General features: G+C 35.5%; 3 protein-coding genes across 11 annotated transcripts; all 3 read right to left on the minus strand.

Annotated features, from left to right (window-relative positions):
- Window positions 1-2,224: 2,224 nt before the first annotated feature.
- Window positions 2,225-4,325, minus strand: LOC140859861 (ubiquitin-like protein ATG12). The gene is made up of 6 exons (XM_073262464.1): window positions 4,225-4,325; window positions 4,006-4,064; window positions 3,302-3,370; window positions 3,153-3,215; window positions 2,702-2,849; window positions 2,225-2,575 (listed from the first exon to the last, which is right to left on the minus strand). The coding sequence occupies exons 1-5, from the start codon at window positions 4,244-4,246 to the stop codon at window positions 2,790-2,792; spliced, it is 273 nt and encodes a 90-aa protein (XP_073118565.1). The 5' UTR covers window positions 4,247-4,325; the 3' UTR covers window positions 2,225-2,575; window positions 2,702-2,789.
- A 660-nt stretch (window positions 4,326-4,985) lies between these two features.
- LOC140859860 (transcription factor MYB1-like) lies at window positions 4,986-6,325 on the minus strand. Its single transcript, XM_073262463.1, has 3 exons — window positions 6,180-6,325; window positions 5,977-6,106; window positions 4,986-5,897 (listed from the first exon to the last, which is right to left on the minus strand). The coding sequence occupies exons 1-3, from the start codon at window positions 6,310-6,312 to the stop codon at window positions 5,324-5,326; spliced, it is 837 nt and encodes a 278-aa protein (XP_073118564.1). The 5' UTR covers window positions 6,313-6,325; the 3' UTR covers window positions 4,986-5,323.
- Window positions 6,326-6,408: 83 nt separating this feature from the next.
- Window positions 6,409-24,909, minus strand: LOC140859859 (uncharacterized). 9 transcript variants are annotated; one of them, XM_073262456.1, is made up of 20 exons: window positions 24,485-24,909; window positions 23,776-24,175; window positions 23,623-23,694; window positions 23,441-23,503; window positions 22,471-22,683; window positions 21,113-21,736; window positions 20,270-21,025; window positions 19,015-19,299; window positions 17,445-17,600; window positions 16,809-17,006; window positions 16,572-16,720; window positions 15,886-16,315; window positions 15,271-15,540; window positions 14,405-15,197; window positions 14,232-14,290; window positions 13,477-13,920; window positions 12,761-12,799; window positions 7,577-7,751; window positions 6,777-6,819; window positions 6,409-6,549 (listed from the first exon to the last, which is right to left on the minus strand). In XM_073262456.1, the coding sequence occupies exons 1-18, from the start codon at window positions 24,835-24,837 to the stop codon at window positions 7,581-7,583; spliced, it is 5,475 nt and encodes a 1,824-aa protein (XP_073118557.1). In that variant the 5' UTR covers window positions 24,838-24,909; the 3' UTR covers window positions 6,409-6,549; window positions 6,777-6,819; window positions 7,577-7,580. The 9 variants fall into 9 exon arrangements, 7 of the variants coding, with proteins under 7 accessions (XP_073118557.1, XP_073118558.1, XP_073118562.1 ...); XR_012143549.1 differs by having other exon boundaries at window positions 6,411-6,549; window positions 6,720-6,819; XR_012143550.1 differs by having other exon boundaries at window positions 6,413-6,549; window positions 6,744-6,819.
- Between the last annotated feature and the right edge of the window lie 1,717 nt (window positions 24,910-26,626).

Raw genomic sequence — 26,626 nt, forward strand, 5'->3', positions numbered from 1 at the left:
TTCTGACTATTATTCCTTTTATAAAAGTTCGATTATATTACAAACTTTTTCCAAACATGTAGAACAACTATAGATGCAAATATAAAACCAAAAAATAATAATAGTAAAATTGAATATATATATATATATATATATATATAAATATATAAATAAAATATAAATGTATATACAATGAAGAGTTGGGGTTTCAAATCCCGACTCCTCGAAAATAACAAATGAGGAGTCGGGGTCTCAAACCCCAACTCCTCAATGAAGCGGGGTCTAAAACCCTATGTTATTATATTTTTTTTAAAATTTTAAAATTTGTTATATTTGTTAAAAAAAATTAAAATTTATTATATTTATTTAAATAACCCCGTAAATTAACATGCCATTAAGTTCCAAAAATATTGAAAATAAATGGTTATACAATAAAAATAAATATATAAATTTAAATTAATCATCAATATAAATAGCTTGAAGATAATTATTAAAAATTAAAGTTTAAAATGTAATCTACATTTATAGAAAAAAACTTAATTTCCAAACATTTAAGATATTTAGCTATTATTAGAAAAATAATACATCTCAAACAAATAAAATAAATAGATGATTTGATTGTTACTTAGTTTATTTCTATTATAAATATGATTAAATTTAAAGTTATTTTAATTTTATATTATATCTAATATAAACTATCTCACGAGTTAGTTTGGTGAGACTGATCTCTTGTTCGATCTAACTCATAACAAATATGACTTTTTATGCCAAAATATATTTTTTTTCAATCTACATAAGGATTAGATCGACTCATCTTACGAATAAATCTAATAGGAGACCTACACAAAATTTAAAGAATCGGAATAAAAGACTAAAGTAATAAATAATTATAATAAAACTTAGTAGATTTAATATTTTTTTATTAATTTATTACCTTATCATGAAAATCTTTTATTTGTTTTACATACAAAAACAACAACAACAACAACAACAATAATAATAATAGTGAGTTTAGTGATATTTGATATTATGTCATTACTTTTTTATCAAAAGTTCTTGTAGAAGAACATTGTTTGTTATCATATATTGAGTCAATGTTTTAGAGTATCTTTTTTCACCTTTTTATATTTTCATCTATATATCATTTTGTACACAATGTGTTAAATATTTTTCTAAAGTATTTGATTTTTTGGCTTATAATATAATCATGTTCCTAAATTATATATAGACTCGAGTCAATAGTTTTTTTTTTATTATTAGACAGTGAAGTAGATGAATATTGAAAATACGTAGCATGCTTTGCAATATATATATATAATACATGTCACTATATATTTCAATATTAATATCAAATTTAACTCAATCATATAACTAATTGGTTATAAAATAAGTGATCTTACGTGCAGAGCACGTGCTTTTTACTAGTATATATATATGTGTGTGTGTGTGTGTGTGTGTGTATCCTGCACGGCTGCACACGAACCATTGTCGTCCAGTTTTTTTAAAATAAAATTAAGATGTTCGGACGAACATCTCGTGAAAAATCTTAGATGTTCGCGTAACATTATGTGTATATATATATATATATTTTTTATTTCTTGCACTTTAGAGTGTAGAATTTTCGTGAGCGACCGATAAAATTCGTCAGTGGATTTTTGTGGGTTTTACAGTTATTTAATAATAATAAAAACGGATTGTACCAACGTGCACGCAAAAACGAATTCTTTAAAAGCACCAACGTGTATATGTTATATAAGCACGCAACACGTGCAATTCGATACTAATATAAATTTTGCACGTGAGAAACATACGTTAGAGTAATTAGAATTCAAAACAAAATTAACACAAAAACTTTTGTGAGAGCCACGGTCTCACGAGCCAAATTTGGGTCACCCATGAAAATTTATAATTTAATTTGTATGCCAAAAATATTATTTTTATTTATAAATATGAGCAGAATTGACTCGTCTCACAGATAAAAATGTAAAGATGTAGATGAGACGACGACGGCGACGAAGAAGAAGAATGCTAGATCAATATCCAAGAATGCTGAGTTATCCACACAAGTGAATAACAGCCCAAGTACTACTAGTGGTGTGGTAGGCTCGCAAAGCAGCTTTGATGTGGATGATTTCTTTGATTTTTCTAACGAGGATCCTTCAACTCTGGAATGGGTTACCAAGTTTCTCGAGTATGATCGTTCTTGATTTTGACTCATCTACCTTGTATTTTTTCAATTCTAGTGTAAAAGAAAATAAAGTGTCCATTGCATGTTCAAACATGATCATACAATTGTTTCGAAACAATGGTGTTTCCGACCCGAATTCTAAAATATACCAACTCACTTAAAAGGTAGCAGAATTTTTAGCAACGAGCTACGGGCAAAGTGTAAAGAAACGGTTAAATTATAAGTACAATCGCCTGGAATATGCTACTAGGAAGTGTCAATCAAGTTCAAACTCATTTACACAGAAACATGCTATCAATTATTATCCATCCAAAAAAAAGATTGGCTTAGGATCGTTTCTATTGGTTAATTTTACTCAGATCCAAAGACAACAATCATGGAAAAAATGCATATTTGCTTCAGTAAAACCTGCATACAGAATCAAGTTGACATGAGTAGGTAAAAGCCAAACTACCATAACATCAGATTGCCAGATAAATTAAGATATATAACATAATCGAGGGATCATAAAGGAACATAACAATGAAAACTTACTTTAACATTGTGCGCAGACAAGACGGGAAAGGATGATTGTATCCCACACCAAATATGCAGTTAATCGACAGCATTTGCTAGTAGTCAGTCAACCCCAGGCCATGGAGCACGCATAATTAACCACTAATTTACCATCAAAACCGAAGTTCTGAAATGCAAAGATGACTGTTAGCGACAAGTAAGCAAATAATACCAACTTAACTCTATTTCTCAAAATTTGGGAGTTATAATAAGATCAGGTTATAAATAGAACTTGTAATGCATAGGATCCGAACCATTAAGAAATTAAAACTCGACCTTATTTTTAAGGCACATATCCTCAAAAGTAATAAAAACTCAGCATAGATGAGAAACAAAGGATAATTCGGGTAAGTCAGGTCAACATAACTCCAAAACTATGGGACAAACAGCAGATCCGACAGAAGAATGACTCATAAGATAAGAGACTTACATTATATAGATCGATGACCAACTCATCTGGATTTGGCGAGAAGGCACTGTTCACGTACACAAACTACCCAATAAAAAAAAAGGAAATTTAGAATCATTTCGAGTAGACTTAAATATCATGACCATTTTCAAATGCATAATATCACTTGCCAAAGTTTCCCTATGAAGTTGACGACGAAGAAAATCAATCACTTTTACAAACTTGTCAGCCCCAGCAATCTGCATTTCATTAAAATTCAACTCACTGCATAGAAACATAAAATTGAATCTCGAGACAAGAAAATATCTTTCCTGAAAATTACAAATAAACAAAACATTTTTTCTTAGCGCCCCAAGTTTATCGAAAGTTTGTAAGATGTAACTGCTGAACTGTGATATTCCCCATTATCAATTATATATTAAATTAAGAAGAAATCAGATAAAATTACTTGGGTATGAATATTGATGATAGAATAAATCATTTTGGTTGTTACATTGTGACATTGAAGTAATAGTCATTCCCTTTCAAAAAAAAGAAGTAATAGTCATTCAATTTTTGTACATGTTATTTCAGTAATAAGTAAAACATTTTCTGATTGAATCTGTAAGTGGAATTAAGGATGAGTTTGTCAGCTAAGACCACACTCCTTTTACTTGTCATTCGTATTAGTTTAACCATTCTGATCTGAACCTGAACCAGTCTAGATTGGATCCTCGGGTTCCATCAAATTTGAACACAAAGAAGAAGAATTTAAACCCGGAAACAAGCTTCAATCATCACTCACTTTCTATTAGCAATAAAAAAACCAGTACATCATGCAAAAAATTTATCGAATGCAAGAAAAACAAAAACAAAAACAAAAACAAAAAAAAACCTTGAATTTAGCTTGCTTGAGGATTGGAGCGTCACCGGTTGCTCTTAGGTGAACTACCACTGCATCAAATTCAATATGAACCGATAATATGGAGGGGGAAAAGGGAGAGAGAAATTCATTACCATGATCGGATTATTAACAAATTAATTGGAAAAGGTTAACATTCAAACTATAAATAAAAGGAAAAAACAAAAATTTTACAAATTGGAAGAAACCAACCTTTACGGGTCTCGGACGCCATCGTTGATCAGCGGAAGAAGTCTACTTCCTCACAAGCCCTGGCCGTTTCGCATTCTTTTATGCCTAATAATAATACATAATTTATCAAAAAACATCTTTAAATAATGTTGTTGGTTTGACCTGATTTTTTTATATTTTAGATCGTTTTTTTAAAAAAAATTATATATAAATCCGAGCTAGAGAATATATAATTCGTCTTCTATTTCGAATATCAGACTCACATGTGATGTACGTGATGATTCCGTTAATGATATGATAAATGATTGGCTTATTATGAATCTTTCAAGGACCTAATCGAAATTCAGTTGAAACTATTGGATATTTTTAATGCATTAAGATTGAAAATTAAGTACACTTCTTTGGTATTTAAAAATTAGGGGGAAAAAAAAATAAAGAAAAGGAAGGGAACTCGAAAATAATCGTTAGAATTTTTTGTCATGGCATTGAAGCTTCCCGTAGTTATATACGTGAGTCTAAAGTTGTTGATAGAAAATGGTTTTCTCTTCAAAAATAAAATCGCAAGTTTAATAGATAAAATGAGTTTCTTAAAATTTGAGAACAAGATATTTTCTGAACAAAATGTGGCATCTTTTGTTGGCTGCAAATAAAGAATTTACCGAATGCGGAGAAGACGAATTTTAACAAAGTCTTCATCATCCATTGCAACTATCTAAATACACTATCAATGGTCCTTCCCCATAAATCAGCAAATAATCTATATATAAGAGCATGCTTCAGTAATTTCATCGCACCAAATTCATCCTATAAACAGAAGAAATGATATTAAATGAATACTAAATAATTTATGATTGTATGGATTACAGATGACAAATTTTAGGCAAAAATTTCTAAATCTTGATCCATTATGCTCAACAATCTCACAAAGATAATGTTGCAGAAATTTTCCACTCTCCATGTCATTAATTGCAGAATAACCATATCAATATTGAACTCAACCAATACACGGAGGATTCAGCCTGAGTCACTGACTCATCAAGATCTGCATTGATTTTAATCTGCGTTTGAAATGAATTTGGAGAGGAAACAATACACTTTCACTTGTTCGCAATCAGTCAGATCAATCTTGAAACCAGTCCATCGCAGGATCTATGTTGATCATTGATCCCATATCAAGATCCTGATGCTTTTCATCAGGAATTTGGCACGAATCTATAGTAGGATAGCTGGTGCTGTTCTTCGTGTTATTGAGTGAATCCTCCCCCAACCCTTCATCCAGCTTCTGATCAGAAAATGTGAAGAGCTCAGTGCTGAATAGATCAGAAAAGAACTTGTCGTCCAGTTTGAAATCCACCATGCCAAACTGATCAGATTCCAACTTTTCTGCCTTGTGATCATGATTTTCAACTTGGGACTGTCCAAATGCAGGTGTGGATTCAAAATTTTCCACACTTTGGGAAGGATTCGTTATGAAGAAAACCTCAGAAGCCCTTTTCGCCTTCGTACGAATTACGTGTGATCCTACGCTGATGGGAAGTTGAGTATGACTTGCTGATGGATTTTCTTTCTTCATTGTGGATTGTTTGGCCATCTTAGGATCAGCAATAGCTCGCTTCTTGGCAATGTTCGTGTTCCAGTAATTTTTTATTTCATTGTCTGTTCGCCCCGGAAGCCTTCCAGCTATTAAAGACCATCTATATGATATTAAAAGCACATTAAGAGTGCGGCACAATAAAGCTTCTTCTTAAGAAAGAAAATGAGGCAAACAATGACCTGTTTCCAAGGAGCTTGTGAAGTCTGATAATAAGATCCTCTTCATCTGTACTTATATGTCCTCTCTTGATATCCGGTCGTAAATAATTCAACCAACGAAGCCTACAACTTTTTCCGCATCTATTAAGGCCTGAATTTTCACCAAAATGGTTACTTTTGTTATAAAGAAAATCAGTGTTGATAAAGATGAATTCCTATTTTACCTGCTTTCTTGGGTAGCTTTCGCCATTTTCCTTCACCATGTATCTTAACATAATCTGTGAGAATTTTGTCTTCCATGGCAGTCCATGCCCCTTTGTTTAAGCCTTCTTTGGAACAACAAGGGCTTCTCCCCATCCTTTTTTTGAAAATCTTGATAGTGTGTTCCAAGTTTGAATGTGTCTATTTTACGCCATGAGACAACACAAATTGTCCCTTTTAAGGTTGAAGACTTGTGGGGACTTGTTATTTTCTGGTGGGGTCTGAACTAAATGTCATTGGACATCATTTTCATGTAGCAATTTTGGGAAATGCTAGATACATAAAGTTGTTTCACACACGATTTCTATGCATCATTTGATCAGATTGAGTAGCCTAATGTCAAAAGAAATAAAAACATGATAATAAATATAAAACAGATAATAGAGGAAATCATTATATGGAGTCAAAGGTCAGTGCATCAAATCAATAAGATGGAAAAAGTTGGAAGTCTTGGATGGAGATTGGGGTTTGCCCACATTGAAAGGGAGTTTGGAAAACTTAACGGAAAATCAGAGAGAAACTGCAACCTAGCAAAGCTGCGAGTGGTAAGTCACACTAACCGGGCCCGCTGAAAAAGTTGGATCAATTTCGCAGTAGTATCCCCTGTATCATATAATCATACGCAACATTCACATACGTCTATACTAAATTTAGTCACAAAAATAAACCGAAAGGCAAGAAACAAACCTAGAAAATGGGAAAAAAACACATAAGGTTGACATTAACAAAGTAGACCGTATGGGTAAAGAATTAAAACACTAGAGGGCAGAAGGAGGGACATAGAATCCAACATGCAAAAGATTCTTACTATTTATACTTTCCCATAGCACTAAACACAGGGTATAAGGACGATCTGTCAGAATAATCAAATTTGATGTGAGATACATCATACATGTGTGTGAGAAGATGTACCTGCGGTGATGTAAAACATTAAACAATGGTTGTAAGGCCTTGTACGAATACCAGGCAGTATTGCTTTGCCAAAAAAAAAAAAAAAAAGCCAAATGATAGAAGGCCTTTGAATTTGCTTAATTATGCACCTCTAATCCATTTTTCTAAATAGAATGACATTTATATAGCATATTTCCTACTTTCTTGTTAGGTGCATTCAGTTTGAGTCAGAAGATGATATGACGTCATTTCTAACTAAGAACAGTCTGCAACTTTTTATATCAAAAGATCATTTTCATGGGAATTCAATGTTGCAATTTATATTCATATGTCAGTGAACAGTTGCTAACTTAAATTATCCTGTGGAATCATCGTTTTTAAATGATGGACGGCAATAAAATTTAATTTTCACTGGACTCATATGAACAATCTCTACATATGGAATCCCAATAGGGCTTTTCCTTCTTACAGGTTCACAATAAGTAGGAGCTAGCGGGATTGGCAAAGAAATTCTTCGATTTTGTGAAGCAATCACCAAGCAGGCTGCCAAGAATAGAAGGGGGCTGATTTGATGATGCCTGGCGCGTTTCGCGCGTAAATATGTGGTTATCCATCATCAGTATCTCTAACAATTTCCTGCAGCTCTGAAACGAATGAAATTTTGCAAATTAGCTGCAATTACAAGGTGTTCACCTCTGCAGATGAAGAAGTATCTACATATTCGTTGATCAGAAATCTATCCAGGCAAAACAGAATCTTCAAGAAATAGCCAGGGAAAATTTGTTGACATAACATTGCATTAAATCCACTCAAAATAATCAGTAACGAAATGAATATAAATTTCATCTTTGTAAACCTTTTCTACACTTCTAAAATCAATAATCCTTTCAAAACTGAGATGATAGATTGAAACCCCTAGTGCATATTCTTTAAGAAACTGAAAGCTGTTACGATCACAAATTAAGAACTCAATTTATATTGCAAAAGGAATAGAAATATTTTCCCAGAGCAAGCTCTGTAAACCCTAGCAAAATGCTAGTATCCCCTAGCTCAAGCTAGTTACAAAACAAGAGCAATAACTGAATGCGCAAAATAACTCCCTCCTCGTGCCTTTATCTATTTTCTTCTTTACTCTTCTAAGACATCTAGGCCCACCATCTAGACACTTCTAAGACATCTTGGGCTATTTGGATCTAGGCCCACTAATAACTAATAACAGGTCCATAACAAAAGCTGACTATAATGAACAAAAAAATGTAACGACACTCTTGGGATCCGAATTCAAAATATAAATCAAAATTTAGTGTAGACTTAGTAATATTTGTGATGTAGATTTAGTCAATATTTGTGAATATTTAATCTCTATTTTGTAGATTTAAATATCGTTTAATTTTTGGTAGGATATCTTTTGTTATCCCTTGATTTAAGGGATTTTGTAATACCTAGGGTTATATATATCTGTACAATTCTCAAGGAATAATATACGAATTAATTTTCTCTCTTATCTTTTCTACATGGTATCAAAGCCTTAGGGTTTTTTTTTCACACAACAAATATGTCGTCTGACTCCATCTCTTCTGAGTAAAACATGTCAGACATGTCAGGAAAAAACTCTGGGACCAACTCTGGGACCATCGCCTCTTTGTCCGGAGGCGACGCCTCTTCTCTGCAGATCACAGTCCATAAACTCAACTTGCAAAATTACCTCCAATGGGCCCAGTCCGTGAAGATTGTTATTTGCGGTCGTGGGAAACTGGGATATCTCACAGGAGATCTCCCTTCTCCGAAACTACAGATCCATCGCACAAAACCTGGACAGCCGAAAATTCTATTGTTCTTGCCTGGCTTGTCAACTCAATGGAACCCAACATTAGCCGCCGCTATCTGTGGTTCGAAACTGCGAAGGATGTATGGGACCCGCATGATGTATTCTTGAGCAATGCCTCGCAAATCTTTGAAATTTAATCTAAATTGAAAGAGTTGAAGCAAGGCCATAATTCGGTTACTCAATATTTTTCTGATCTTCAAGATCTGTGGCAGGAACTGGATCTCTTCCTTGATGCAAACTCCTTATGCAAGGCTTCTGAAAAAGAAAGGGTATTCGACTTCTTGGCTGGTTTAAATCGAGATTTGGATGAAGTTCGGGGCAGGATGGTTTCCCGTGAACCCTTTCCAAGTCCCGAAGAAGCATTTGCCGAAGTTCGAAGGGAAGAAATGCGACGTAAAGTGATGCTCACTGATGCTTACTCACCAGCAGCCTCTGATGCTTCCGCTCTAGCTTCAAACAAGATGCCCACACCTGGACAGCGTGCTAATAAGCGACCTTGGTGTGACCAAGGAAAAATGCTGGGAAATCCATGGAAAACCATTGTCGTGTCAATTTCAGGATCTGCGATCGGGGATGATGATTGGCAATGCTAGGACTCATCATGGCCTTTACTACTTTGAGACGACCCCGCCCAACTATCGACACTTGCTGATGTCTAGTGTTAATTCTACTTCAGTTTCTAATCCTAGCAAAATAATAAGATGGCATTATAGGCTTGGTCATCCTAGTTTTTTTTATTTGAAACGTTTGTTCCCTTCTTTGTTTCTTAATAAAAATCCTGGTTTATTTACGTGTGAGCACTGTCAAATGGCTAAACATACTCGCACTATTTTTTCACCCAAACCCTATGCCCCTTCACGTCCCTTTTCTTTTATCACAGCAATATTTGGGGTCCCTCACCAGTTACCACATCTCATGGAAAAAAATGGTTTTTAACGTTCATTGATGACCACACGCAGGTTACATGGGTGTATCTTCTCACGAACAAATCTGATACCAGTCACGTCTTTCAAACCTTTCACAATATGATTAAAACCCAATTCCAAAGTAATATTCAAACCCTTCGAACTGACAATGGCAAAGAATACTTCAATGTCATTCTTGGTGACTACCTCGTAAATCATGGGATCCTACATCAAAGCTCTTGTGTTGATACCCCACAACAAAATGGTGTCTCTGAAAGGAAAAATCGTCACCTATTGGAAGTAGCCCGTGCCCTCATGCTCACCATGAATGTACCCAAATACCTTTGGGGAGATGCCATACTCACCGCTGCCTATCTCATCAATCGTTTACCAAGCCGAACCATTAACTTTGAAACCCCATTGTCCATGCTCAAAATTGCATATCCACTGTTCTCCACGTCTGAATCCCTTCCATTAAAAACCTTTGGGTGTACTGCCTTCATTCATATTCATCATCGTGGGAAACTCGATCCTCGTGCTCTCAAAACAGTTTTCTTAGGTTATTCTCCTACTCAAAAAGGCTATCGTTGTTACTGTCCTCTCACGAAGAAAACCTATATATCCTGTGATGTTACATTCTTTGAGGACATTCCCTACTTCTCTCCCACATCACCTCAGGGGGGATATTAGATCGAGCTCACTGGGATACTTCCCCAATTCTGGATATTAGATTGGATGCTACTGCCCCTTCCCCACTTATTTCACCACATGAAAACTCTAAGTTAAACTCATCAAAACCTGACCCTGTCTTAGAAACTGGAGGAGAATCAACACTACCACCAGCATTTGAACATGTCTACTCGCGACGAGCAAAACCTCGGGCAGATAAAGACTTGATGAGTCCAAACCATGGTCATGAAACTGAATCGATGGCAGATCTTCAAAAAGGTACTTTTCTTGACCTTGAAGTTCCTATAGCAGTAAGAAAAGGCGTGCGATCTTGTACGCAACATCCCATCTCCAATTTTGTCTCTTACTCAAAATTATCTCCATCGTTTCATGCTTTTACCTCGAGTGTATCTAGTTTAATGATTCCCAGGTCCATCCAAGAAGCATTAGCTATTCCTGAGTGGAAAATTGCAGTACTCGAGGAGATACAAGCCCTGCAACAAAATAAAACATGGGAATTGGTTGATTTGCCTCATGGAAAAAAGGCAGTGGGGTGCAAGTGGGTATTTACTGTGAAATACAAGGCAGATGGATCAATTGAGCGACACAAGGCACGATTGGTTGCCAAAGGTTTCACACAAACCTATGGCATTGACTACACTGAAACCTTTGCTCCAGTTGTGAAACTCAACACTATCAGAATCCTTTTTTCATCAGCAGCCAACCTCGATTGGTCACTCCATCAGCTCGACATCAAGAATGTCTTCCTCAATGGGGAGCTCGAAGAAGAAGTTTATATGAGCCAACCTCCGGGATTTGAGGAGAGGTTAGGAAGCTCAAGTGTCTGCAAACTGAAAAAATCTCTCTATGGGCTGAAACAGTCTCCACGTGCTTGGTTCGATAGATTCTCTAAAGTGATCAAGACGTTTGGGTATATTCAGGGACAAACAGATCATACACTCTTTGTCAAAAATTCAGCAGACGGAAAAATCTCAATTCTCACTGTTTATGTTGATGATATCATCATCACGGGAAATGACAGCAAAGAAATGGAAGATATTAAGTTGATGCTGGCAAAGGAATTTGTAGTCAAGGATCTTGGTGCACTAAAATATTTTCTCGGGATGGAAATTGCTAGGAGCAAGAAAGGCATTTCTGTCTCCCAAAGGAAATATACGTTGGATATTCTAAAAGAAACTGGTATGCTTGGTTGCAAACCAAGTAAAACACCAATTGAACTTGGACACAAGGACAAATTGTTTGAAGGTGAACTGGTGGACAAAGGAAGCTATCAAAGCCTTGTGGGCAAGCTTATCTACCTGTCACATACTCGTCCGGATATTGCTTTTGCATGAGTTTAGTGAGTCAATACATGCATTCACCATGCCAAGGTCACCTTGATGTTGTGTACCGAATTCTGAGATACTTGAAACAAACTCCGGGCAAAGGTTTATTCTTTAAGAAAACTAATGATCGTGGAGTAAAAACATTCACTGATGCAGATTGGGCTGGATCCATCGATGATAGAAAATCGACATCTGGATATTGTACATCTGTATGGGGAAACTTAGTGACTTGGCGCAGTAAGAAACAATATGTAGTTGCAAGAAGTAGTGCTGAAGCTGAGTATCGGGCAATGGCTAACGGAGTATGTGAACTCATTTGGATACGAAGAGTGATGAAGGAGCTAAACATGGAGATTGAAGGGCCAATGGTACTGTATTGTGACAATAAATCAACCATCAGCATTGTCCATAACCCTGTTCATCATGATAGAACCAAGCACGTCGAAGTTGATAGACATTTCATCAAAGAAAATTTGGAACAAGGCATGATTAAGGTGGAATATGTTCCTACAACTCATCAGTTGGCTGATGTGCTAACAAAGGGGCTGCCAGAGCACTTACATGAATATCTTGTAGGCAAGCTTGGACTCATCAATATCTATAGCCAAGCTTGAGGGGGCGTGTAGATTCAGTAATATTTGTGATGTAGATTTAGTCAATATTTGTGAATATTTAATCTCTAATTTGTAGATTTAAATATCGTTTAATTTTTGGTAGGATATCTTTTGTTATCCCTTGATTTAAGGGATTTTGTAATACCTAGGGTTATATATATCTGTACAATTCTCAAGGAATAATATACGAATTAATTTTCTCTCTTATCTTTTCTACATTTAGCAAGGGTGAAACAAGTTGATTCCCTAGAAGAGTTTCATCATTGCTTCAAACAAAATAAGGGTATGTACCTGAGGATTCAAACAATGCATCTGCTTTATGATACTAACCTGTAAAAAAAAAGATGTAAAAATAGTGTTTCAAGATTCTGCATATCACATAGCATCACCGATAACAAATAAAAGATCAAGTAAGGGCACAAGGAGTTTGTTAAGGCCCAAATTGTTGTTGGGCCCAGATTCAAACAAGCTGAGAAATACAAGCCCAAGAGACTCAAGTCTAGGAAGAAACTAGACACAGGGTAGCTGAATAAAATGTGAGGAAGAAGAAAGAGGGGGAGTCATTCCGTTATTTGTTTTTGTGAGTCAGACTAGCTTTGCAAGGGAAGGAAGTTTATTCCTTGTACAGAGGATCACCTCTGGGAACTTTATTTCCATAATATTTCATCATTTTGTTCTTATTTTGGTTCGTTAATGTTGATAAAATAATAGAAATATGTGGTTGTAAACGAGATTTATCAGACAACTTGAAAGAATAAGTTCACATGAAAAAACAAGTGAAGGAAATCACGAACTAGGGCAAAGGATGACATCCTGTACAAAAAATTATCTAGGCTCATCCACCACACAACCATTGCTAATAACCTAAAAAGGATAGGTTCCCAATTTTTAGGCACTGGCAGTTTGACTGCAACTTTAAGCTAATACATAGCACAAGCAGAATGGTGTAATGGCGCCCCAAATGCCAGTCAATAAGAAAGTATTGCCTTATTTACAAAGAAAATTACCTCTAATATCCCCGGATTTTGCATCACAATACCAAGAACACGACGTGCAAGTCCCTTGTACACAAGTTCATTTACGGTACCATCTCCATTCATCCAAGGTAACAAGGGCCTACATTCCTTCCTTTTAGGCTGAGAACTTTCAAAACACTTATGACGTGTAATTTTATCCTCGCTAAGAATTTCAGTAGGGTGGTCCAAATCATCTTCAGATTGATTTAAAATAGTGACCCTGTGCATTTCATCGATATTCATGTCATTCACATTCTCTGACGCAACGGCATCATCTATACGATGGACAGCATCAATTGCCGTATGTTCCTTCTCAATTTTACTCTTTTGAACTCGAAGGCGAGTATAATCATGACGTATTTCAGCAACAGAGGTCAAGAAGTACTTTGACCGATATAACGAATCAACTACATGAACGCAGTCATAACCATTGACCTAAATTTAGAGCAATAAGAAACACAAAATAAGGTTAGGTCCTCCACAACCACAAACCATCCCTGCCTCCGGAAAAAAATAGAAAAGAAAACTAAAACATTAAATTTTTTTTCATTCAATCTAACTAAAGAATAAATTTGAGTAACCAAAAAGATGATTTTGGTGGTCTGCATTGATTATGATGCTATCTTGTGGTAAGATATTGATTAACAATAGTCCATACATTATGAAAAAACTGATGAACTAGCTTGAAACCTGTAAAAGAACTCGTGCTAGAAATAATCAAGAATATGATTAATCAATAAACCAACCTTCAAAGCTCGCCCAAATACTTCTAGCACCTCAACCATAATTTCCAACACTGGTTCATCTGAGAAAAAGTTGATATTATCAATGTCATGAAACTTGTGCATTTATAGAAGTTACTAAAGCGAAGACAAACTCAGACTCGTACAAAAATGAATAATATGCAATACTTGCATACCTTGAATATTGAGGACACGGGAAATTTCTTTCATACTCAAGCCTTGGTCACCAGACTTCTGAATGGCTAAATAAAGAATTTTGAATGACTCGGGATGAAGGAACAAGTTTTTTACATCATCATTGCATGAAGGCACCAAAGTTTCAGCAAAACTTGTCATAGCTTCCCATGGTGATTCACGCCCATCAATCGTGAGGTGGATGGATCTACTAGAATCAAAGATCTCTCTCACTTGATCTTCTATCTCAGAATGTGATGATATACAGTCAACATCCGCGACAGATGAGGCAATGCTCTGATTGTGTGCACCAAAAAAAGAGTAGGCACAAGTGTCATCTTTAAATGATTCAATAAAGTCTAATCTCGGGATCGTCTCACGTAGCAAATGTAATTTAATACCCGGAAAACCTTTTTCTCGGCGTGAGATGATCTCACCCTCCCCAACAAATGAAGTTTTTGATTTCTTAGATAGGCTTACACCAGGAAGCTCCCCAATATCCATTTGACGTTTGGAAGTTCTGTTGTCTTCTGCCTCACCGACACCCTCAGCGGGTAAGCAAGGGGTAACAGACAGTTCACCCAAAGAGACTCTAGCACATAAGTTGAGAACTTCACCACATTGTAGATCTTCTGGAACTTCAAGGCCCTCCTCCATCAGATCCTTTTCTCTTTCATGAAGCCAGTTAGCAAACTTAGAAGCTCTTTTTCCAGTGTCAATGGGAAATGGAGAAAAATAAATACTATGAAGGAAATGCTGTGAAAGTACGAAGGGCTTGTTACAGTTGCCTCCAATCTGCCATTAAAGAAAACAATCAGCGGGACTAAAAAATAATATGCACAGGCAAAAGACAAAACTAGTCTTTTACCATGAGTTTTTTCTCTCTCAAGTAGTTAAAAGCAGCAAAAAGATCATGCTCAGAATAATGCCGTAATGTTTCCGCAAGTAAAGCTGGCACTTCCGGAGCTGTTGAGGTGCTTAGAAAAATTAGCTTAAATAGCTCGGCCGCATTTGCAATTGCAGATGATTCATGTATCTGTCTACTAACTTTTGAGCCATTTGAAACCTTTACGTACTTCCTGGCCTGGTGACTAGAGCCCAACTTTCTACCAGAAGCTTTACTCCAATCCTCGACTCCCTAGTCACGACAAGCTGACAGGTCAAACCAATTTCGTAAAAGTACCACACATGATGGAAAGAAGAGTTGTTTTTCTAGAAAAAAACAACACAATATATGTAACCCATAAATCACTACGTGAACCAATATGAGCACACAGCTCAAAACGCAAACAGGCAAAGAATCACTCAATAAATGTGTTCATAACCAAAAAGAAGACAACCGAATTTTTCCCAGTTAATGTAAGCATGGAGGTTAGGGTACCAATCATCAATATTTCAGCTCACGTAAAAAAGTAAAGGGTTGTTGTACAGATGCCTATAAAAGATGGGTTAGGGTTAGCAACAATCGAAATTTGCAACTTACATCTTCCATGTAATCTTGCTCAACAAAAACCTCTTTGACACTCTCCATTTTCGCCATTCTTTTGTGCCTCAAAACATTGTCTAGTGTTACCTTGACACTATTTGCATCAAAATCATCCCATTTCCAGGACTCTAGAACAGAAGAACGTTGACCGTCTTCTACAGATGCATAATCCCGCACCATCATTTCAGAATCTCTGCAGTTCAACGACTTGTCCTGATATTGCTTGAGGTATTCAGAATAACGTTCCGCAAGCAAAGTGCACAATTTCATCAAAGCTTTTCTAGAAGAATCAGAAGTTTTCAGCAATGCCATTCTTCTTTTGCAGGTATCTGGAGGTGCTGGCAGATTAGGAATGGATACCCAATTTAGGCGGTGAAATTTTGCCCCAAGAGCAGCTCGATGTCTTGCATATTCAATGACCAACTGTCTGCCAATAATTGATCCACATGAAAATATGAGATTATCGTACCGAAAGACTACCAATAATGGCAACCTGAATGAAATAAAGCATATGGTACACTGAAAAGGCAGAACAATTGAGTATAAGCCATTCACTAATATTCCATGAACTGGGTACTCGGAACAAAACAATTTCCTATCCTTTCCATGCAACAGAAATTAGAGAATGATAAGTTGCTTCGAGCTAGAGCTAATATATTATATCCATGGAAAAAATAAATCACCTATCAGCTTCCTCTGTCCATGAAAACTTTCTCTTACGTTGCTTCAAACTTGACAAGGCACACTTGTAAATGCACATACTGGAATCATCTTCTTTATCAATTAAATCCATCTCCTCTGAATCCTCTAAATTGTTTCCAGTATCATAATTCTGTAAACAAAAATCATAATTTTCATAAGTAGTGAACACAAGAAGGCAGTTTTACAGTAACTTGATTATAAAAATCTAGTTGGCTGACCATCTGTAAACTTGATTGTCCATCTGCAATAGTGGGTTTTAACATCTTTGAGGAGGCTCTGTCGGATTTTTTTTTTTCTTTACGTGAAGGAAGAATAGGTTTGTGTTTAATTAGCTTCACCTCATGTCCTTCGGCATCCAAAGCTCTCTGGAATCTAGTAAGGCGGCGTACTTTCTTGTCATAATGGACTCGAAGCACCTGCATAATTATTTATTTTATCAGATCATCGCCGATGCCTGGAACACCCTCAGATATCATAAATTACCTTATCCCATCAGTAGAGTGCCATTACTCTGATTTGAATTATCGATGAACATTTTAAAACATGTTTTTAGCTTTCCTGGTTAGAGAAACATAAATCTCATGGTATTTATTGTTTAATAAACATCAGATCAAGTGATCAACATTGAGAACAAAATATTAGAAACTGTTGAATTCAATGTTGTCAAATTGAAACTTTAGGTAGAAATATTGTGCTTGAGAGAAAATAGTAGTTCCTACTTTCAGCAGAGAGCATGACAATCAGCATATTTGTTCTAGGATCGAACAGTTCAGTGATCTTAAATTTCCTATCAAGCACCCCAAAGTAGGGTGGTGAAAATTATTAAAGTACTCAATACTGGTGGGCGAACAAACCTGCTCCAGAGTCAAATCAAGATCCTTAGCAATCTTTTCACACTCGGTGAATGAAAGTCTTCTGTTTGAGTCATCTTTTGCCACACACTTGAGAAGTTCAGCTTGCTGGCCAGCTGTCATTACTCGTACAGATGACCATGATCGAGAATGAAATACCTATAAAAGTACCATCACTCGCTTGAATAAAAAGACTGTATTTAAAGATACAAAATGAAATCAAATACACAGAGCCACTACCTGTTATAAGTTAATAAATTGAACTTCGCACTAATATTTGAATTATATGATCAATCAAATAATGTAGTTAAGAAATCTGAGAGCACCCGTAACCACAAAGAAAAAAATAAAAACCAACACAGATTCTAGGTAGTAATGCCATGAGCTAATTTATACAAGGTCAAGGATCAAATCTGTCTCAGATGTAATTGGGGGTGCAACTGGCCAGTAGGGCCAAAAATTAGCAATTTGTTTAATCATGACAGAAAGTATTTTCTTTTTCATTTACAAAAGTTTTCAAACAGAGTAACTATTAAAAGGTAAAAAAATACAAGCTACTAGAGAATCAGTCTAGGCAGGGCATTGTTAGCCGGGTTTAAAAACAGCTGGTATTGAGGCTTTCTAGGTATCAACAACAAAACCTGCCAAACCGGCTTGGTTAATCAGAGTGTGCTCAACCGACAAGGGCACCTGGTTTCAGTTTACATCCATATCATCGAGATATAATAAATGAATACCCCAAAAAGGGAACTATTTCTTAACTGCATGGTAATAGATTGTGTCGGTCTCTAAGATGCGGGACTCAGGCAGAAAGGGGATCTCAAACAAACTAATAATTTGATCAGGCATCAAAAGGTTTCATTACATGGCTCAACAGTTTGTGCACAACCTACATACTAAGTAGGTAAATACAAGGTAAATTGAATTTGTTCAGCTGTGATGTGTGCCTCAAGCAGAAAAGGAGAAAGCTACATTTTACCCTGCTAGAACAGAGATTTCATTAGACATGGGACTAAGATGAAGAAACTTGGTCAAAATAAACAAGTATCTGAGAAGTCATTTAAGCTTAGACTTTGCTGCATGACTTAAAGTAAATATCCAGTAGTTATCTTATTTTAAGCTTGTGTGGGTTGTATTCGGGAAATTGAAGTCAGCAATCCCATCCTCTATCAATGGCTTGCCATACACTCAAGTATTAGATCAAAGCTTAAGAAAATGCATCACCTTCTCAACTACGTTTCATAGAAGATGATAAGAATTAGGTGATATTGGACATAACTTGACTTCAATGACAAGTTTTTTTAATAATTCATACGATTGTTAAAACATTCTTCTAAATGCTTAACAGTCCATATGCAGTGATATTGATAAGGGAAAAAAATTATTAACAAAATACTCAGTACAGTCAACATACAGAAATAATGTTGTGCTTCATCCTAAAAGAAGGGGAACAAGCAAACGGCACACCAAGTTAATCCATCAATAAGCATACAAGAAACAATTATTCATGAGTTGGTACAAATAAGGAAATAAAGATCAAAAGGAAGGAAAAGAAGAGGTTATGGCATCACACCTCCTGAACGGCAGACCCAGGAAATGCATGCAAAGCAGCTCTCGCTTCAACTGCGGCATAACAATACTCCAAAGTGTCCCAGTATTCATCGACAGTTTTTTTGGTTGAAAGAACAAAGTCATGTCTGATTTGAGGGCGAAGATCAGGAAAAAGGAAACCAGACGATGCAATTGATGAGACAGGTTCCTCAATGTAAGGTTTAAATTCCAGTGCATGAGTAAGAGTGGTATGTGAGCCACTTCCGGAACCATATTCTGCCTGGCCATTACTTACTAGGCGAATCAGCTGTCAAAGATTCACATTTAGATGGAATTACCGTACTGGATTTAGAAAAAAAAAGTCACTGAAAAAGCTTATTCCACAAGATTGGAGATATTTTAGTTCATCAACAATCGACGGAATACTGAGGGATGAATATGTATGTCTTCTAGATATTGTTTTGTTGTTTAATAATAAGTAAAGGTTTGCAACATCTTGAAATTCCAATTAAATAATAACAAATCGTAGCTGAGAAAAAACTACTCAAGTAAAATATGGAGAGACTATATCTAACCTAAACAGCCCGTCCCTAATTCAAACAACTCAAGACAGTGTTTACTAACTGGTTCTCCCCAGCCTATTCCACCTAAACAGCCTCCATGAGTTTATCTCGAGGTGCATGTCAGCATGTGAACACAGATTCATGCGTGAAACACAACAACCCAATCTATTAATATTTTGAGCATCCATTAACCCAACTGTTCATACCACATGGTGCACAATCAATAATTTCATGCGCATAATCACAGCCAACAATATATAGCTGTGATAAAAAGACCATGAGCACACTATTATTTATATCAATTAACAATGTTATCAAAGAGCATATTTGGTTTTTCTCTTTCTCTAGAAAAAAGAATGAGTGGAAATTGGCTGCTGCCTGCTGTTTGTGAATGTCTAACTTTTATAAATGTTTGTGAATGTCTAACTTTTATAAATTCTTATAGCTGTCTACTTTTGCTAGTTTAGAAGGATATATGGAAGAAACTCAAGAGAAATGTGAGAAGATGCAGAGGTGGTAGGGGGCCAAGGGACCCTTTTAACCCAGGGACACAAGTGCTATAGCACCGAAAACTTCGCCCCAAACGGTGAATAAGGCAATGAGCAGTAAGAATTACAAAACAGTCCTTTAATAAAATAAACATGAAATCGTCAAATTGCACGAGTAAGAACAATGAATGAGAATGCAATGAACAGTAAGAATTATCTAGTGTACCTTCAAACGCCTTAAGATGTCAATTAACCATGACAATCGTCCAATTGCCCGAGTATCCAAAAGGCCTTTGTACTCGTTCATAGAGAGATCAGAAAGTCGCAAACCACGTCTACATTTCTCAACCATATCCTCGAGCTTTTGAGCAGACCCTACAACTTGTAGAAACAATTTAAGTGGCATGGATTTTATTGCCCTGTCTAAATCGAACAACTTATAAGTGTTATGTGGATTTTTCAGGTCGTGAGCTTGATTTCTGGACAAGAAAGCATCATTCCAACCAGGGAAACTGCAGACCCAACCCCAAATAAATATATGTAGAAGCTTCGTCCGAACCATTTTTGCCAGAACGAACCCATTTGCACGCATTGCCTCAGATCTCTCTGATTGAACATCTATTCTTATGCGATTTGGAATTCTCTGAACATTGTCCAACATGGGTACAGATTGGCCCTTCTTCTGATGAAAGTTTGATGGTTTACGCAATTGACTTTCAAAATCCCTCTGTTTATCATGAATCTGACCTAATAACTCAGGCAACGAACTATAAACAGATGGGTGTAGGATCACGTCAATTGTCCTGCTTCGGCCACAATTTGTCAATGCAGGAACACTCATATGGATGCATTTACAATGTCCTTCTCGCTGAAGTTTGTTTAGACTACGTTCCAAGGTTTTCCTATCCATCACTGTAGTTTTTTCCCTCTCAAGACTCTCAAGACGTCTGTGTAGCTCAGGTTTTAATAAGAACTTTTCCTCCTGCTCGCAAGTAAAATTTGAATGATTTCATTGAAAAAGCCAAATGATTGATTAACATATCAACAAGATTTAAGATAGCAAGACAACCTGCAACATTTGGAGTATCCGCTGCTCTCTCTGTGAGTTGATTGCACCAACTGTAAGACAGGGATAATTTAGACTTGATCTGCGTCTACGACAAGATACAACAGCGGGGAGATTTGTTTCTTGAGTGGCATTGTTTGTTCCTAAATCACTGACCACCAGCTGTAGTTTCTCATCAGAAACTGTATTGATTGGCTCAATATCAGGATGCTGTGGATTCCATAGTGAAAGCTGCATGCTCTCGCCTTCACCACTTACAGTCATGCCATTTGAAGGTTCTGTTATAACTGCTACATCTTCACTATCATTAATATTGCTAAAATCTCCCATGGAAGCCAAATTATCCACCACCTGCAAAGTCTGAGACAAGTTCTCTTGAAAGTCAAAATTCAGTCTTTTTGAATTAGACTCGATGGCGTCCTGCAGAACTAGGTCCTTTGCAATGGGAGCAATGCTGGACGATTCCAGTTTAGTTGATTCAGGATTAAAGTTACCAGCTGTCCGAACTCTGTACACCACACCTCTATCATGGCTTTCTGCCTGTAAATGGAATCCAAACCTAGTAAACATTTTGTTAAAAATTCGCCTGTGGTACTCTTTACCGCATAGTCCAAGCTTTCTACACACCTGCTTAATCATGAAATTTAAAATGACATCACTGAATGCTTGGAAACTGATGCATGATAGAAAACCATTGAAATTGTCAAATTGATAAAACAAAACAAAACAAAAAAAAATTTAAAAAAATCATTGTGTAGAGCATGTAGAACTTACAAATATTCATGTAATAATAACTGTACAGGTTAACAATCATATAGCAGCTCTATTGTTCAAGAAATTACCGCACATCCAGTATGAACATTTAGAATAAAAAATAAAAAAGAAGATAAAAACACTAGTTCTATCAGCAGTTGCAGGGGCACTATTGAGGCAACCACCTCACAAATGGAGACAGACAAGAAGTACATAGATCTTTCCAAGTCAGTAGGCACAGGAATTTGTATTGGTCAAGATCCAAATGAAATGTCTTCACAAAAAAACCAAGCAATAGACTCAAGGGTGATTATATTTCTGAATTGAATTTCTAAGAAGGAAATTATGCATAATAAGAAATATAAAGGTCATTTAAGAATAGGCAGCAGCGAGTATCAAGTAAAAGAGTTCGAGTATGCATAGAATGAAGCAGGAGACTTGTTCATGTTTAGGGTTAGGCCATGGGCACAACTTTAAATGTGAATGAAGAGATAAAGACAGAAGTATATACAGCAACAACCAGAGTTAGGAAGTACAAAAAAATTTGATCAAGTGATCGGCCTTGATTGAACTTCGCTTTATTCTTGGCTGCAAACAGGCACACTTACTTCGGTATTTGTCAACCCTTTTGATCCTTCGGAATCAATCATGTCATATACTTGACGCAATATGGGAAGCTCTACTACTTGCTCTGTAATTAGTCCTCTTTTCACCAAAGTCATAGACTGTTCCGTGTCATTATCATTTTGTCTGCATCCTTGGAATTTCGGGTCAAAATTTGATGGTGAAAAACTTTGAAGTAGACGCAAACAATTGACCTCCTGCACATTAAAAGAAGTACGTGTGCAAACAGTTACAAAATTGGTATGAATTCCAAGGAATCGATAAATTGGGGAAGCATCCATAACGCACGAGAAAACTGAAAAGCCTATTTTTTGCTGTAATGTGGGGTCTCCATAGAATTTAATAATCCTCTTCCAATGTTCCCAAGCAAACAAGATACTCCTAAGCCATACTTTACCAGCAAACTAAATTCAAGTCTTAATTTGAATGAAAATGGAACAATGACTAGCCAAACAAACTAAGAAAAGACGAGACTTTCACATACTTTTGCTTCTCTCTAAATCATTTTAAAGGTTAAGAATTTTATTTTACTGATAAAATATTATTCACAGGGTGACAGGCTGCAATATTTCATACATCGTGCTATAGGGAAAATTCATGTTATATGCAAACTATGATCGTGAAGAGAGCGCCTAGCCGCAAAAATTCCATCAGAAACCCGACTACATCGAAGGAACACAAACAGCTGTCACAAGTAGATCGTTCTCATCTTTCTACAAATAACTGAATTTTTCGGCAACCAACAAAAATTTAAGAAAGAAAGAAAGAACTAAAGAAAAAGGAAGGCGAAAGGTCCCACACTTCCACCACTCTGAAGTATGGAAGGATCACAAGAAAGGTTTCACGCTCCACCACTCTGAGGTCCGGAAGGATCAGAAGATTAATTATTCTCATTCACCTTTTTTGCCAATGAATTATATCAAATCATCAAAGTCGCAACTCCAGTAAGCATACCTTCTTATTCACCACGGTACGGCATTCTTCTACAACTTGTGCATCTTTCAACCTGTGGCATATCTAACAACATAATCCATGTTAAATCATCAACTTAAGAGCAATCACGTGTCTGACAGAGAACGAGATCATGCAGTTTACAGAAAATAGAAATCATAGCAAGATAAACAAAATAAGATTACATTTCTCCAAGAACGGTGGCCAGAAGCCCCTCGATAACCAAGATCTCGCTTCAGATCTGAGACAACTAGAACCTTTACCACCAAAAACTTCATTATTAGAATTTTGTGTGAACAGAACCACATAATGCAATTGAAACCCCGAGAGATACTGACCTTTCCTTCAGCCTTTTCTAGTTTATCACAGATAGTTTTCAATGCAGGTAAAAAGTCTTTCACACGTACATCACCTTTAGCTATATCTTCACCAAAATCGTCATTAGTTTCAGTAAGACCATCTGCAACCCCTCTGTCCACCAAGAGTTTATCCTCTTTGGTGATCTCAAGCCTCTGCTGAGAACTTAAATGCTTCCCATAACGATATAAATATAGCATATTTGTGGTAACTACGGAATCACTTTTCGGTTCTCCATTGTTGGCTGCCTCTTTCTTCCGAATTACAGTAGGCTGCCTCACAATCAATCCTTGGGTTTCAAGCTTCTTCAATTGGTAAAATAAATTGTTGGCTGGGATGCGCAATTGCTTGGTAAGATCATTTTGGGCAATCCCATTTTTCCTGAATATACAACAATCGTAACACTCAGTTATGCCAACGTTTTAGCTTCATTGTTGAAAGCTGAAATTCGCTTATGACCACATACTTAATGCAAAATCGATGGATGCATAAAGTTCCTCGCACTCGTCCTCTTAATTGCACGGTTGCAAGAAGTATAAACAAAATACCAAAGAATGACTCCCTTTTTAAGAGAGCTAGAAATGGCTTATCATCATACCGATCCCTCCATGTATCAAGAATGGGTTTTTGTGGAAAAACTTGAATATATATTCACCAAAAGCAATGGCTAATAAGTAGATGGAAAATAACCTGGCAGAAGCGAGGCGATCGAGAATGAGACGCTGAGTATCGGACAGACTATATTCGGACGCTTCAATCTCAAATATTCCTAGAAAACACTTCCTCAATGGTTCGGGAGCAAAAATTTTCACATGGTCGCACTCTTCAACAGAAGACTTGTTGATCACATGCTCCGCCGTCCCGAATTGGAGTCCTGGGACCTCCACGAGATTCTCCCAAACGATCCGCTTGACGTTGGGGCACAAGGGAAGGCCGATGGCAGCGAGGGAAGGGCGGAGCTTGGGCCACAGACTTCGTAGGTGAAGCCCATCGGCACCTTCGCAGCAAATCTCTTGCAGTGCCAAATGGACGACAGAATCCATCTGCCTTCAGTGGTTTTCTTTTTGGCGGGGAATCGACTTGGGTTTCGATTAGGTCTAGAGTTCGATTCTCTATTTCACAAACTAAACTGTTAAAAAAAATTCATTGTTCCCAAAAATAACATCTTCGTCCTTATAGCCTTTTTTTTTCACTTTCGTCCTTTTTCATGAACTAAAATTAAAACGTCAATTTAACAAATTTGAGAATTTTTATATAAAATATCATCATAACGTGTATTTCCCTTACAGAAAGCAAACCGATTAAAAATCGGTTATTTGGATTGGTAGTTTTTTTTTCCAAAATTACTCATGAGTTTAAAAATATCGATAATTCGACTAAGCTTAGAAGTTTAAAAATAAGCAAAGTTATTATCATTTATTCCTAAATTAATTTATCTTCGATTTTCAGCTAGCAAATCCATCCAAATTTAAAGAAAAGAAAACATGCACATGTATATATGTTTTGTCCGTTATTTTGTAGGTTTAGGTTTCCCATTTGAGATCCGAAAGTTAGGTTTTTGGGAGAGAAACTAAACAAGAACGATGACATGGTGAACGATGTGGTTTGATGACTTTTCTTTTCTTTTCTTCTTAAAAAAGATTGTCTTTTCTTTTAATTCGGTGGTTTTTTGTTGAAAAAACATGTGTTTCAAATTTTGGTTTGTTGAATTAATTATTTACGATAAAATCAACAAAAATAATAATTACTAACATCTATATCTATATTCTATGTATATATATATAAACAAAAATGTATACTAAAAAGATAAAACTAGCTTTTTTCGACCTAAAGTTTCTTTCCAAGTAAATATATTGCATAAATACAAATAAAGATATGATTAAATTTAACTCGATAAAAATAATATCGAAGTTATTTTTATATTATTTTAGAAATAAAATAATAATAATAATAATAATTTAAAAAATTATAGAAAAAAATAATATTTATATATAACATATAATACAAAATATATTATATGATTTTATACGTATGCAACGCGTGTGTGCAATTATGTTAGTATAGATAAAATACGATAGAATTTAAATAAAATTTCATTAAAAAATTTAAGAAAATTTAAAATAGCATTTTTTGTGATAAAAAAATATTAATTTTTTTATTTTAATAATCTGATTGTTTTAGTTATATGCATTAGAACATATACGCACCATAATGTGAAAAAAATGATACTAAGAGTGATAATCTAAAATTTTTAAAATTAAAATATAGATAAAAATACGATTGAATTTAAACAAAATTTAAAAATAGTTTTTTTAGTGAACAAACAAAATTTAATATTTACACATAATAGAGTGGTTGTTTTTCCTATATGCATATGTACATATACATATATAGCAGAGATTTTAAAAAATATATTATGAATAGTATACTATTTAATCTAAACATTTTATGATAGAGATAAATACGATTAAATTTTAAAAAATTTAAAAGATTATTAATCGTGATCAAACAAAAAAAAATTAATATGATGGTTGTTTTGTCTATACGAATATATAGATATATGCGCAGATATTCAAAAAAAAATGATATTATAAGTGACTTGCTATTTAATCTTAAAATATTAAAATATAGATCAATCATTAAGATATGATTGCATTTAAACAAAATTTAAAATAATTCTTTTCATGATCAAACACATTTAAATTTTTTGGTTGTTTTGAAATAATAGTATTATTATGAATAAATTATAAATTTGATAAAATAAAATTTTATAATATTTTCATATTTTATAAATTCTAATTGGTGTTAGTAAATCGAACATATAAATGTTTT

The sequence above is a fragment of the Henckelia pumila genome, chromosome 4 (assembly GCF_033568475.1).
Source record: "Henckelia pumila isolate YLH828 chromosome 4, ASM3356847v2, whole genome shotgun sequence".
Lineage (NCBI taxonomy): Eukaryota > Viridiplantae > Streptophyta > Magnoliopsida > Lamiales > Gesneriaceae > Henckelia > Henckelia pumila.